At 45.3% G+C, this 15947-nt stretch overlaps 1 protein-coding gene across 3 annotated transcripts in view; it reads left to right on the top strand.

The window, feature by feature from the left end:
• LOC311104459 (SUN domain-containing protein 1-like) overlaps positions 1-15947 on the top strand; it is a 41226-nt gene that overhangs the window by 8755 nt on the left and 16524 nt on the right. For 2 of the 3 annotated variants that reach the window (XM_084146301.1, XM_084146300.1), the window contains exons 3-5: positions 13302-13487; positions 14185-14457; positions 15232-15579. In XM_084146301.1, the coding sequence (XP_084002427.1) occupies positions 14346-14457; positions 15232-15579 (460 nt within the window). In that variant the 5' untranslated portion in view covers positions 13302-13487; positions 14185-14345. Of the gene's footprint in view, positions 1-13301; positions 13488-14184; positions 14458-14965; positions 14987-15231; positions 15580-15947 lie in introns of all 3 variants that reach the window. The other variant, XM_084146299.1, reaches the window with a different exon arrangement.

Raw genomic sequence — 15947 nt, 5'->3', positions numbered from 1 at the left:
TTTTCCTTCGCTCTGCGGTCCGACTCATCCCAAACCATCTCAATTGGGTTGAGGTCGGGGGATTGTGTAGTCCAGGTCATCTGATGCAGCACTCCATCACTCTCCTTCTTGGTAAAATAGCCTTTACACAGCCTGGAGGTGTGTTGGGTCATTGTCCTGTTGAAAAGCAAATGATAGTCCCACTAAGCCCAAACCAGATGGGATGGCGTATCTCTGCAGAATGCTGTGGTAGCCATGCTGGTTAAGTGTGCCTTGAATTCTAAATAGATCACAGACAGTGTCACCAGCAAAGCACCCCCACACCATAACACCTCCTCCTCCATGCTTTACCGTGGGAAATACACATGCAGAGATCATCCGTTCACTCACACCGCGTCTCACAAAGACACGGCGGTTGGAACCAAAAATCTCCAATTTGGACTCCAGACCAAAGGACACATTTCCACTGGTCTAATGTCCATTGATCATGTTTCTTGGCCCAAGCAAGTCTCTTATTTTTATTGGTCCTTTAGTTGTGGTTTCTTTGCAGCAATTCGATCATGAAGGCCCGATTTACACAGTCCCCTCTGAACAGTTGATGTTGAGATGTGTCTGTTACTTGAACTCTGAAGCATTTATTTGGGCTGCAATTTATGAGGCTGGTAACTCTAATGAACTTATCCTCTGCAGCAGAGGTAACTCTGGGTCTTCCATTCCTGTGGCGTTCCTCATGAGAGCCAGTTTCATCATAGCGCTTGATGGTTTTTTGCGACTGCACTTGAAAAAACTTTCAAAGTTCTTGAAATTGTCCATATTGACTGACCTTCATGTCTTAAAGTAATGATGGACTTTCATTTCTCTTTGCTTATTTGAGCTGTTCTTGCCATAATATGGACTTGGTCTTTTACCAAATAGGGCTATCTTCTGTACAGTGCCTTGCAAAAGTATTCATCCCCCTTGGCGTTTTTCCTATTTTGTTGCATTACAACCTGTAATTTAAATTTATTTTTATTTGGATTTCGTGTAATGGACATACAAAAAATAATCAAAATTGGTGAAGTGAAAAATAAAAAAAAAGTGTTAATTTTATTTTTATTTTTAAAGACTCACGGACCAGGTAAGGGGGGCATTAATCAGAGAGGCAACAAAGAGACCAAAGAAAACCCTGAAGGCCCTGCAAAGCTCCACAGCGGAGATTGGAGTATCTGTCCATAGGACCACTTTAAGCCGTACACGCCACAGAGCTGGGCTTTACGGAAGAGTGGCCAGAAAAAAGTCATTGCTTAAAGAAAAAAAATACACGTTTGGTGTTCGCCAAAAGGCATGTGGGAGACTCCCCAAACATATGTAAGAAGGTACTCTGGTCAGATGAGACTAAAATTGAGCTTTTTCGCCATCAAGCAAAATGCTATGTCTGGCGCAAACCCAACACCTCTCATCACCCCGAGAACACCATCCCCAGAGTGAAGCATGGTGGTGGCAGCATCATGCTGTGGGGATATTTTTCATCGGCAGGGACTGGGAATTTGGTCAGAATTGAAGTAATGATGGATGGCGCTAAATACAGGGAAATTCTTGAGGGAAACTTGTTTCAGTCTTCCAGAGATTTAAGACTGGGACGGAGGTTCACCTTCCAGCAGGACAATGACCCTAAGCATACTGCTAAAGCAACACTCAAGTGTTTTAAGGGGAAACATTATAATGTCTTGGAATGGCCTAGTCAAAGCCCAGACCTCAATCCAATTGAGAATCTGTGGTATGACTTAAAGATTTGCTGTACACCAGCGGAACCCATCAAACTTGAAGGAGCTGGAGCAGTTTTGCCTTGAGGCATGGGCAAAAATCCCAGTGGCTAGATGTGTCAAGCTTATAGAGACATACCCCAAGAGACTTGCAGCTGTAATTTCTGCAAAAGGTGGCTCTACTAAGTATTGACTTTGGGGGGGGGGAATAGTTATGCACGCTCAAGTTTTCTGTTTTTTTGTCTTATTTCTTGTTTGTTTCACAATAAACAATATTTTGCATCTTCAACATGGTAGGCATGTTGTGTAAATCAAATGATACAACCCCCCCCAAAATAAATTTTAATTCCAGATTGTAAGGCAACAAAATAGGAAAAATGCCAAGGGGGGCGAATACTTTCGCAAGCCACTGTATACCGCCCTACCTTGTCACAACACAACTGATTGTCTCAAACCCATTAAGAAGGAAAGAAATTCCACAAATCAACTTTTAAGAAGGCACACCTGTTAATTGAAATGCATTCCAGGTAACTACCTCATGAAGCTGGTTGAGAGAATGCCAAGAGTGTGCAAAGTTGTCACTTTTTATGGATACTACATGATTCCATATGTGTTATTTCATAGTTTTGATGTCTTCACTATTGTTCTACAATGTAGAAAATAGTAAAAAGAAAGAAAAACCCTTGAATGAGTAGGTGTTCTATAACATTTGACTGGTACTGTATATATACAACTTTTTTTTTTACTCCATATATTAGAGAATCCATATACAGTGCTTTCAGAAAGTATTCAGACCCATTCACTTTTTCCACATTTTGTTATGTTACAGCCTTATTCTAAAATTGATTAAATTGTTTTTTTCCCCTCATCAAGCTACACACAATACCCCATAATGACAAAGCAAAAACTGGTATATATATGTATACATAAGTATTCAGTTTGTTGAAGCACCTTTGGCAGCGATTACAGCCTTGAGTCTTCTTCGGTATGACGCTACATGCTTGGCACACCTGTATTTGGGGAGTTTCTCCCATTCTTCTCTGCAGATCCTCTCAAGCTTTGTCAGGTTGGATGGGGAGCTTCGCTGCACAGCTATTTTCAGGTCTCTCCAGAGATGTTCGATCGGGTTCAAGTCTGGGCTCTGGCTAGGCCACTCAAGGACATTCAGAGACTTTTCCCGAAGCCACTCCTGCGTTGTCTTGGCTGTGTGCTTGGGGTCTTTGTCCTGTTGGAAGGTGAACCTTCGCCCCAGTCTGAGGTCCTGAGCGCTCTGGAGCAGGTTTTCATCAAGGATCTCTCTGTACTTTGCTCCGTTCATCTTTCCCTCGATCCTGACTAGTCTCCCAGTTCCTGCCGCTGAAAAACATCCCCACAGCATGAGTCTGCCACCACCGTGCTTCACTGTAGGGATGGTATTGGTCAGGTGATGAACGGTGCCTGGTTTCCTCCAGACGTGACGCTTGGCATTCAGGCCAAAGTGTTAAATTTTGGTTTCATCAGACCAGAGAATCTTATTTCTCATGGTCTGAAAGGTCCTTTAGGTGCCTTTTGGCAAATTCCATGCGGGCTGTCATGTACCTTTTACTGAGGAGTAGCTACTCTACCATAAAGGCCTGATTTGGTGGAGTGCTGCAGAGATGGTTGTCCTTCTGGAACGTTTTCCCATCTCCACAGAGGAACTCTTGAGCTCTGTCAGAGTGACCATCGGGTTCTTGGTCACCTCCCTGACCAAGGTCCTTCTCCCCTGATTGCTCAGTTTGGCAGGGTGGCCAGCTTTAGGAAGAGTATTGGTGGTTCCAAACTTCTTCCATTTAAGGATATTGGAGGCCACTGTCTTCTTAAGGACCTTCAATGCTGCAGACAGTTTTTGGTACCCTTCCCCAGATCTGTGCCTCGACACAATCCTGTCTCGGAGCTCTACGGACAATTCCTTTGACCCCATGGCTTGGTTTTTGCTTTGACATGCACTGTCAACTGTGGGACCTTTATATAGACAGGTGTGTGCCTTACCAAATCATTTCCAATCAATTGAATTTACCATGGGTGGACCCGAAACAACTTGTAGAAACATCTCAAGGATGATCAATGGAAACAGGATGCACCTGAGCTTTTCGAGTCTCATAGCAAGGGGTCCGAAAACGTACGTAAATAAGGTATTTTTGCTTTGTCATTATGGGGTATTGTGTTTAGATTGCTGAGAAAAATAATAATTTGATCAATTTTAAAATAAGGTAACGTAACAAAATGTGGAAAAGTGAAGGGGTCTGAATACTTTCCGAATGCACTGTATATCAGCTCAACGGTAGTGTTGTAACAACACGTAAATGGGGTCTCTCTTCCAGTGATTGACCTAGCCTAAAGCAGAGCTGCAGACTGTGGTACACTGACAGGTTAGTTACTTCTTCTCAGAGAAGGAGAAATGCTGCCATCATGGATATGTTTTGATTTGAATAAAAGAGCATCCTCATCATTTTCTGCCCAGTGCCTGATTTTCTCTCCTATGCCATATTTTTAACATGTTAGTGTGAGGGGAAAGTGAATGTGTGTCTGCATGAGAGGGAGGGAGTGAGAGGGTAAAAGAAAGAGGGAAAGTCAGCTCTTGGGTTAGACATTTTCATGTACAAGAGTCAATCACAGCAGAGTACACACACACACACACACACACACACACACACACACACACACACACCTGGCACCTAGCAGTGTAGTAGAGTTCTGCCTGCCTGCCCCTTTCAAATAAACAGCACCTGATGGATGGGATTCTAGACACACACGGACCCTAGCCTGAGAGTGCAATAGCGTGTCTCTTCAATGGGCCCCTTCATATTTTATGACCAGTCTGTGTATCTGGGTCAGTGGGTCCCCTGGTTGACGTTAGTATTGTAGCTCTCATAGTCACTTAATCTGATCTAGGGTAATATTAGGACCAGTGGTTATAGTGATGTTATCAGCCTGGGGGTAAGGCTGGGTGGAAGGTGATCTAGGGTAATATTAGGACTAGTGATTATAGTGATGTGATCAGCCTGTGGGTAAGGCTGGGTGGAAGGTGATCTAGGGTAATATTAGGACCAGTGGTTATAATGATGTTATCAGCCTGGGGGTAAGGCTGGGTGGAAGGTGATCTAGGGTAATATTAGGAGTAGTGATTATAGTGATGTGATCAGCCTGGGGATAATGCTGGGTGGAAGGTGATCTAGGGTAATATTAGGACCAGTGATTATAGTGATGTGATCAGCCTGGGGATAATGCTGGGTGGAAGGTGATCTAGGGTAATATTAGGATTAGTGATTATATTGATGTGATCAGCCTGGGGGTAAGGCTGGGTGGAAGGTGATCTAGGGTAATATTAGGACTAGTGATTATAGTGATGTGATCAGCCTGTGGGTAAGGCTGGGTGGAAGGTGATCTAGGGTAATATTAGGACCAGTGGTTATAATGATGTTATCAGCCTGGGGGTAAGGCTGGGTGGAAGGTGATCTAGGGTAATATTAGGACTAGTGATTATAGTGATGTGATCAGCCTGGGGATAATGCTGGGTGGAAGGTGATCTAGGGTAATATTAGGACCAGTGATTATAGTGATGTGATCAGCCTGGGGATAATGCTGGGTGGAAGGTGATCTAGGGTAATATTAGGACTAGTGATTATAGTGATGTGATCAGCCTGGGGGTAAGGCTGGGTGGAAGGTGATCTAGGGTAATATTAGGACCAGTGGTTATAATGATGTTATCAGCCTGGGGGTAAGGCTGGGTGGAAGGTGATCTAGGGTAATATTAGGACTAGTGATTATAGTGATGTGATCAGCCTGGGGATAATGCTGGGTGGAAGGTGATCTAGGGTAATATTAGGACCAGTGATTATAGTGATGTGATCAGCCTGGGGATAATGCTGGGTGGAAGGTGATCTAGGGTAATATTAGGACTAGTGATTATAGTGATGTGATCAGCCTGGGGATAAGGCTGGGTGGAAGGTGATCTAGGGTAAAATTAGGACTAGTGATTATAGTGATGTGATCAGCCTGGGGGTAAGGCTGGGTGGAAGGTGATCTAGGGTAATATTAGGACTAGTGATTATAGTGATGTGATCAGCCTGGGTGTAAGGCTGGGTGGAAGGTGATCTAGGGTAATATTAGGACTAGTGATTATAGTGATGTGATCAGCCTGGGGGTAAGGCTGGGTGGAAGGTGATCTAGGGTAATATTAGGACTAGTGATTATAGTGATAGCTATAGAGCACGGCGTCTCAGCTCTGCTCTCAGCTGGTAGAGCACGGCGCTTGTAACGCCAAGGTAGTGGGTTCGATCCCCGGGACCACCCATACACAAAAATGTATGCACGCATGACTGTAAGTCGCTTTGGATAAAAAGCGTCTGCTAAATGGCATATATATATATATATATATATATATATATATATGTGATGTGATCAGCCTGGGGGTAAGGCTGGGTGGAAGGGATGTAGTGGAGGTAACAAGGAAGGTTAAAGGCATGTGTGGAGAAGGAGTGCCAGTTGCTGCTGTTGGCCATGCTGCACTCACAGTTGTTTAGGACGTCTGGTGTGTGTTGTGGGGCAATGTGGGCTTGTGTCCACGCCTGTTTGTGTGTGTGTGTGTGTGTGTCTTTGTGAGTAGCAGCATGGTTGCTAGCTTCAGACAGTGCTTGCATCACTGGTCAAGGGGATGGTTGAATGGCAGCAGCTGGATGATGGTGTGTCTGTGTCAGAGGTGGTGTTGTTGACCCCATTCAGGCTGAACTTATAAAACATGGCTCCCCTTAGGCTGATTATACTCTTCTGAAAATGTCAGCCATCCCATTGAAGGATACAGTTGAATTGCTGTGTTGTGGCATGTGGATGTGAAGGGGAATTTCAACTACAGTTCGTTTTTTTGTCCCTTCTCTACTTGCTAGTGCTCCTCTCTGACAGGATTTGTTCCGTTAGAAGTGGGAGGGGCGCAAACTCAGGCGGCCACAGATCACAACACACACACACACACACTCTCAGGCCCCGAAGAGCTGTTTGGATACGTTTCCATAGCAACAAGGGGAATATGAAAGAGAGAGAGAGGAAGGGATGGCACACTGTTGGAGAGAGAGGAGAAGGAAGAGAAGTGCTTCTGTTCTGTGGGAGGGAAAAGAGGAGGGTGGGCGGTGGCCGTTGTAATCTCAGTGCGAATTGAAACCCACCCAGAGATAGACAGATGGAAATCTGAGATCCCCTCTCCCCAGCCTGTCCCTGCCCTGCCTGTGGTAAATATAAGCCTGTATTCTTCCTCAGGGGAATGGCAGCTCTCTACCCTATAATGGTTAAAGGAAACCTTAGGGTGGGTGTGTGTGTGTGTGTGTGTGTGTGTGTGTGTGTGTGTGTGTGTGTGTGTGTGTGTGTGTGTGTGTGTGTGTGTGTGTGTGTGTGTGTGTGTGTGTGTGTGTTTTGATGTTTTGTGTTTTCCCCACAGACCTGCACTGACCATCCAGAGCCCAGCTTAAACAACTGTGTGGAAACATTTTCAGGAAAGCCTCATTTTGTAAACAGAATGTTGTTAGGACCAGAAGGGTTTAAAAGAGGAGTTGTAAACCCTGCTGGGAGTGATATCCCCCTCATTAATACACTTCAGAAGAGCGCCTGGTGGTGGTTAGTCTCCACGGCACGTTTGTTTTTAAACTCATCATCTAATGAAGTTTTCGTTGTGTTTAGCATTTGGCTTAACACCCCAGGCTTGTTAAGGGTGAGTTGATAGTGCATCAGTTTTTCCCCAAAAGAAGTGTGTGTGTGTAGCATCGTTCAACAGCCGTTTAGATTTATAGACCATGTGGTTTGTAATCTGTGGCTGAGCTCCCTGACTGTGGTGTGTGTGACTGTATCACTGCTCCTTGGCTATAATATCAACTGTCTTTGATCTGTCAGGGGAGGTTATATTAATGAGGGTAATGAGGATCTGTCAGGGGAGGTTATATTAATGAGGGTAATGAGGATCTGTCAGGGGAGGTTATATTAATGAGGGTAATGAGGATCTGTCAGGGGAGGTTATATTAATGAGGGTAATGAGGATCTGTCAGGGGAGGCATGCCAGCCAAATGTGTAGCTGTCTTTATTCATGTTTTATTTTTCTTTACATTATTTTGGATGGCCACTAGGGGGCAATAACATCGTCTATGGCAGGGGTGTCAAACTCATTCCATGGAGGGCCTAGTGTCTGCTGGTTTTTGGTTTTTCCTTTCAATTAAGACCTAGACAACCAGGTGAGGGAAGTTCTTTACTAATTAGTGACCTGAATTCATCAAGTACAAGGGAGGAGCGAAAACCCGTAGAAACTAGGCCCTCCGTGGAACGAGTTTGACACAGTGGTCTATGGGCAATCGCAGAACATTATTTCAGATCCCTCCTACAGATCCCTCCTACAGATCCCTCCTATGTACTTCACTCATTTTCAGTCATCCTTTGTCCGATGGTGTTAGGGACTTTGTTGTTGTTGGGACAAGTGACTTCAGCTTTCGGACGAGTAAAAAATCTGTCCTATTTGTCCGAAGGACAAGTGGCTAAAGAAGTTTGTCACGCCCTGGAGGATCTGTCAGGGGAGGTTAGATTAATATGAGGATCTGTCAGGGGAGGTTAGATTAATATGAGGATCTGTCAGGGGAGGTTAGATTAATATGAGGATCTGTCAGGGGAGGTTAGATTAATATGAGGATCTGTCAGGGGAGGTTAGATTCATATGAGGGTAATGAGGATCTGTCAGTGGAGCTTAGATTAATGTGAGGGTAATGAGGATCTGTCAGGGGAAGTTATTAATATGAGGGTAATGAAGATTTGTCAGTGGAGCTTAGATTAATATGAGGGTAATGAGGATCTGTCCGGGGAGGTTAGATTCATATGAGGACCTGTCAGGGAAGCTTAGATTCATATGAGGATAATGAGGATATGTCAAGGGAGGTTAGATTAATATGAGGATCTGTCAGGGGAGGTTATATTAATATGAGGGAAATGGGGATCTGGCAGTTGCTCCCAGGAAATGATGTAATTATATTCAGCAAACATGAATTCAATTTGGATTTCAGTGGACTTTCTCTGCAGGTCAATGATTATTATAAAGTCCTCATCCATTATACAATAAACGAAAGGAAAGCTAGTAGGTTACCCCTGAGCTTCAATACGTGTTTGAAAGAAACCTCAGTGGTTGTACTATGTAGGCTAAATTCCTGGGTGATCTGATCTCTCTCTGGTTCGTTAGTACACCATCGGAGAACTGGCAGTACCCACTGAGTGTGGGAGGACTGAGCATCAAAGCTCTCGTTGTTGTGTAAGAGAACAGTGAAGGAGGAGAAGTGTAATAGTGAAGGAGATTTATGCGTTTTCTCTCTCTGCTTTTGGTCAGTGTCCAGTCTACTTTGATATCTGGTGTGGGGGCGGTTTAGCCAAGGGATACTCATATGGATCGATACAGAGACCAATAGCGAATTGAAATATGTGTTTGCAAGCAAGACGATGTGATGTGCTGAGGTCTTAACAAGCTCAATCAATAGTGGTGGTGGAGGTGTGTGTGAGAATTGTTAAACACAAGTTTTTAGAGGTGTTATTTGTGTGTGTGTCATTGATTGGCTGTCCATTAACCTATTGTACCAGGTCTGAAAACAGAAATGCTAGAGACTGCAGACCATTAGGGTCGACACACACACACACACACTGTGAGGCCTAGTAGAGGAAACTGCTCCGCTGTGTGTGATCGTTCTGGAGGGTAGTATAGTGCAGAGTCTGATGAAAGCTGCCTTATTAACTCTGCACTAGGCTAACTCCTGCTGCAGTAGCCTCCACATACACACGGAGGACAGTGTGAGAGAGAGAAGCATGTAGTGCTTAATATCCTGCTCTACATGTACAGATGTAGGATCTTAATTTGATCACCCTGTTGCAAGAGAACTTTCCTACTAAGCAGGAAATGTAAAACTTGTAGTGTATTTAAGGTTTAAAATGGCTTCTGAAGTTTGTAATTTCCACTTTGAAATTTCAGTCTAGATTTTCCCTTACGAAACCCCTACAAAAATGTTAATTTAATTATAATCTACATCATTTTTCACAATTTCTGTTGCTGCAGGATTATTTGTAGGCAGTGCTGTGTTATTCTCTTCTGAGCTCTGTGAGCTGCCATGCAATCATGGGTTATTCTGGGTTCCTTCTGACCTTTACAGTCAGTGCAGATATCAGCATGGTTCCAGGTAGTAAATTAAAAACAGTCAGTTTGTAGTCCCCAGTCCCCCTTGACTTATCAGTGCTCTCTCTCACCCTAGCAGTGCCCTCCAGGGAGCATGTGTGCCCTACAGGGGGGCAGAGTGACCTTGGCACTGCAGACGGTCACAGTGTGACCCCCTGTGTGGGTAAAGCTGCCCTCTACAGTCCTGACACAGCCGCTAGCCTGGGTATTAGTAAGTTGGGGGGTAGACAGGAGACAGTCCACATAACATGGGGTGGGGAACAGGGGCACACAGGGTATTCTTAAAGGTCAAATGCAGCCGTTTTCATATCAATATTAAATCATTTCTGGGTAACAAATAAGTACCGTACTGTGATTTTCTATTAAAATGAAGTAAACAAAAATAGCTTCTTAGCAAAGAGCAATTTCTCAAGCAAGAATTTTGCTAGGACTGTCTGGGAGTGGTCTGAGTGGGGAGGGGAAAACTGAAAACTAGCTGTTATTGGCAGAGAGGTTTGGAACTCTCTTATTGGTCTGTTAACAAATTTGCCACCTGGTGAGGTCATCAGGCATGCCAAAACTCCATCCCACCAAAACAGGCTGACATTTCAGGCAGTCTTTTCAAACAGCTCTTATACTAAAAGGGCATTGTCATAATTTTCACAATTTCACAGTATTATTCCAACCTCATAGTGCGGACATATACAGTATATTAAACACACGAACATAGTGTGTGGGGTAACAACATAGACAACTCTCTGCTAATATCCCATCCAACCTGGTGTGGCCTCTAGCATGGTCTGTAGTGGGCACACACTCCCCGGAAGAACACACACTCTCTGGAAGAACACACACTCTCTGGAAGAACACACACTCCCAGGAAGAACACACACTCTCTGGAAGAACACACACTCCCAGGAAGAACACACACTCTCTGGAAGAACACATACTCCCAGGAAGAACACACACTCTCTGGAAGAACACACACTCTCTGGAAGAACACACACTCTCTGGAAGAACACACACTCCCAGGAAGAACACACACTCTCTGGAAGAACACACACTCCCAGGAAGAACACACACTCTCTGGAAGAACACACACTCCCAGGAAGAACACACACTCTCTGGAAGAACACACACTCCCCGGAAGAACACACACTCTCTGGAAGAACACACACTCTCTGGAAGAACACACACTCCCAGGAAGAACACACACTCTCTGGAAGAACACACACTCCCAGGAAGAACACACACTCTCTGGAAGAACACACACTCCCAGGAAGAACACACACTCTCTGGAAGAACACACACTCCCAGGAAGAACACACACTCCCAGGAAGAACACACACTCCCAGGAAGAACACACACTCCCTAGAAGAGCACACACTCTGTGGAAGAGCACGCAGTCACAGTGAGAGGTGTTGGTGTGTGAAGGAGAGCCAGGTGGAGCAGCAGGCAGGCAGGAGGAGGAAAGCAAAGCCCATCATTGGCTCTGGATGGGATGGTGTAATCCTGAGGTTTTAGGGCCAGGAGGACACACACACAGAGACATATACACACAACACACACAGGTCTGGGGATTGACTGATAGAGGAGGCCTCTACAGCCAGAGCCCCTGTTTATATGCTGGGGGCCTTTAGAGAAGGAGTGGCATCTGAGGACAGCCTGGCCTTGTGTGTGTGTGTCCCCCACCCCCTGTTCTTCTTTTTGTGTTGCATTGATTCAAATTGCTGCCACATGTTGTTGTTCAGAATTTTGTCTTATGGACTCTCACTGTTGTGGTAGCAACATTGAACGAGACCATGTGTTTGTGCTTACATTGGTTCCCGCCTCCCATGTCCATTACAGGAAGGGAAGTTCTTGAACACAGTCCTCCAGTCAGTCAGCTAAGATGCTTTTCTCCTCAACTGCCTTGCTTGTCTGTCAGGGGGATTTAGATGGCTGAAATACAAAGGAGAGGAGACACAACCTACTGTAGGAGAATATATACCCTACTGCTGTGTGTTTAACATCAGATCACAATTGTTAGTACCTTATTGTGTGTGTACACAAGCAATAGACAAGACTCAAGTATACTATCTGAAAGGATCTGTTTACAAGAGCCAATGTGGCAATAATGATTTAGTTGTGTTCTGTGTTGGAATGTTGGCACTGGTCTTGGCCCTGCCTGCATAATCATCCAGGGGGTGTGGTCTGGTATGAGTGAGTCAGAGAGAGAGTTTCTAGCTACTGCTGCAGAAGAGTCCAATTCTATATTCATATTCCGTCTCCACATCTTACTGGCTCCAACTGGTATATTTTTTACATTTACATTTTTTACATTTCGCAGACGAGCTCACCCAGAGGGTGCATATATTTTCGTACTTTTTCATACTGGTCCCCCGTGGGAATCGAACCCACAACCCTGGTGTTGCAAGCACCATGCTCTACCAACTAAGCCACATGGGACTGGTATACAGTGTCCTTATCCATTCCACTATATATCTGTCTGAAGGCCCCAGAATGGGCCTCTCTCCTCTTTCACACGCAGTCCTCATTCTTCCTCCATTTGTATTTTTAATTGGGTGAGTCATTTCCTGAGAGGCCAGTGTTCAGCTCCAGGAACAGTTCCTGTGGTAACATTCTCTCCCTACTGAGCTGCTACAGGTTTCCCAATGATGTGTTGCTTTTGTTTACAAAACAAAGTCTCTGTCTTGTTTATGTGTGACTAAGATACGGACAATGGATGGGAGGAAGGTGGGAATGTCCGTATTAATCATGTTATGCTAACTAAGCTCTGGGCCTGCATTAGTAAAGCTCTTAGAGTATAAGTGCTGATCTGGGATCAGTTTAGCCTTTTAGGTGATAATGAATAAGTTAACCATTATCAAAACTGACCCTGACTGACTCAGAGGGTCCTGGTCTGACTCAGACCAAGGCCTCTGATTGGCCTGCAGCAAATGATAAGAAGCTCAGGCACTGTGATTGAGTCATACAGTACCTAAAATCACCACACCTCTCTTTTTCTCTCTCCCTCTCCCTCCCTCTCTTTTTCTCTCTCCCTCTCCCTCCCTCTCTTTTTCTCTGTCCCTCCCTCTTTTTCTCTCTCCCTCTCCCTCCCTCTCTTTTTCTCTCTCCCTCTCCCTCCCTCTCTTTTTCTCTGTCCCTCCCTCTTTTTCTCTCTCCCTCTCCCTCCCTCTCTTTTTCTCTCTCCCTCTTTCTTGCCATCTCATTTATTCTCCCTTGCTCTGTCTCTCTTGCTATATCACACTGTATAATCTCTCTTCCCCTGTCCTCTCTTTCCTCTTTCTTTTCCATCTCACTATCCCACTCTCTTGCCATCTCCTCTCTTCTCCTCTCCTCTCCTCCTCCCCTCTCATCTCTTTCTCCTGCTCTCTATTTCCCTTTCCTTCTGTCCTTAGCTCCAGCTACTCGACTGTGGCCCTAGAGTTTGAGAAGGCGCATCAGATCGCTCCCGTGTTCAACTCGCCCAGGATGTCGCGGCGGAGCCTGCGTCTGCAGACCACGGGCGGTCTCTATGGCAACGACAGCCTGGCTGACTTCTCCCAGAACCACAGCAGCAGAGGGTCCAGTCGGACAGAGTCATGGTAAGACTACACAGGGTCCAGTCAGAGAGAGTCACGGTAAGACTACACAGGGTCCAGTCAGAGAGAGTCGTGGTAAAACTACACAGGGTCCAGTCAGAGAGAGTCACGGTAAGACTACACAGGGTCCAGTCAGAGAGAGTCGTGGTAAAACTACACAGGGTCCAGTCAGAGAGAGTCGTGGTAAAACTACACAGGGTCCAGTCAGAGAGAGTCACGGTAAGACTACACAGGGTCCAGTCAGAGAGAGTCACGGTAAGACTACACAGGGTCCAGTCAGAGAGAGTCACGGTAAGACTACACAGGGTCCAGTCAGAGAGAGTCATGGTAAAACTACACAGGGTCCAGTCAGAGAGAGTCATGGTAAAACTACACAGGGTCCAGTCAGAGAGAGTCACGGTAAAACTACACAGGGTCCAGTCAGAGAGAGTCACGGTAAGACTACACAGGGTCCAGTCAGAGAGAGTCACGGTAAGACTACACAGGGTCCAGTCAGAGAGAGTCATGTTAAGACTACACAGGGGAATGGAGTCAATGGACACACACACACACAAACGCACTCTTGCAGACACAAAAGTTTGAAACATTAGCCTGATATTAACATTAAACACGCATAGATACACACAGAGACAAACACATTGTCATAATCAGGCACACACTGACTTCTATCATCCCTACCAATCTCTCTCCTGTGTGTCAGGATGGTGAGGAGCAGAAAACAGCAGCAGTCTGCCTCCAGCTCCCAGTCCCTGTCTCAGTCCCTGAACCAGTCCCTGTCCCTGTCTCTGAACCAGACGCCACGCAAGACCCTCTCCTTCTCCACCACCAACACTCCCACTACAGGCTGCACCACTGCCAGCGATGCCTCCCTGGTCTCCTCCATCCTGGACCATTCCAACCTCCGCCAGCGGTCCACCACCACCACCACCACTACTACCACAGACGGCTACAGGGGTCAGTCCAGGGGCGAAGGGCAGGGCATGGGTCATACGATCAGAGGAAGGGTTACGTTTGATAGAGAGGATACATTAGCTCTATTCTGGTCCCAGACCTGTACGGTATGTGCATTAGCCAACTCCTCTGACTATCGTTGGCTTGACATGACAGGTATGGTCAGACAATCTATCATACAATGGCTAAAGCACAGGTCTGGGACCAGTCAACCGCATTAGAATATGAGGTAAAACTAGGACTGTAGCAGTTTAAGCTAACTAGTTAGCATGCTAATTTTAATTAGTGCAGTTTGTTGTTTGTGTGTCTATCTGATATGTAAGGCAGGAATGATGAATGGTTTGTGGGATTACCAGGGGAGAGACGGGGCAGGCTGACTGTATAATCTTTCCATTTAATCCCTTTGATGTGGTTTTACGGAGATTAGCTGCGTTATTACCTGTGTGACCCAATACAATTAATTAATCAGTATTCAATGATCTCCCGTTGGCTTTGATGATTTGATAATGCTTTATTCCCTCTACTTTCAGATCAGGATACCAATCTGAAAGGTGAGTCTTCACCATTCATTATAATGATATTTGTGTGCATTCACCTGCGTAGGGATCTTTTATTACACATCATCACAACACTTTTCCAGGAAGTAAACACAGGCTTGCTTTAAGGCTAGCTCTGATGTGCAAAATAATTATATTTTGAGACCATATGAATGGACTGATGAGAAATATATGAAGAAAGGGTTTTCTAGTCAGATTTGTACTTAAAAATGTTCCTATTGTGTGTGTGTTTTCCCCAGGGAGGAGTTCAAGGACAGACCACAGCTCAACGGGTGCGAACGGCGGTGTCAACACTGTGTCGCACAGCCACGCCATGGTCGCCAATGGTTACATCTGTAAAGGCTGTTCCATACACTCTGAGAGGAAAGAAGCCCTCACCACATACTCTTCCTCCTCCTCTTCCACGTCTCAGGCTGGCTCTGCTGCAGCAGCTTCCGCCGCCCTCTCCTCCTCCTCTTCGTCAACTCAGGCTGCCTCTGCTGCAGCAGCTGCTGCCGCCGTCTCCTCATCATCAGCATCATCATCATCATCATCAGCCTCATCCTCCAGTTTATACTGCACGGACAAGAGTCAGAGGAACAAGACAGGTGAGAACCGTACCTAGTGTGCACACAACTGACTGGGGAGTGAAACAGGGTTGTGTTCATTAGGCACCAAATTAAAGAAAACAGACTGAAACATGGAGGGACAACCTGGACGCTCATTTTCTGTTGCAAAATGCTTTCTGTTGCATTCCCTAATGAACACGACCCAGTGTTCCTGTCCTAGGATAAAGGTAAACAGGAGGTCCTTTCTGTTTGATGGTTTACAAACCTGTGCATATCACACTGTTTCCTTAATTTATAAAAATCTCTGAGTCCCGTTAGAAGACTACCTTAAAAGCCCAGAATGCCCAAAACAAATTCAAATGATCAGTCAACCAGACATTTCTTGTGTGTTTCTCTGTTTCTGTTTG

The sequence above is a fragment of the Coregonus lavaretus genome, assembly GCF_964263955.1.
Source record: "Coregonus lavaretus genome assembly, chromosome: 28".
Classification (NCBI taxonomy): Eukaryota; Metazoa; Chordata; class Actinopteri; order Salmoniformes; family Salmonidae; genus Coregonus; species Coregonus lavaretus.
Note: the sequence above shows the minus strand (reverse complement) of the source record. Positions and strands in the feature narration are given on the sequence as shown.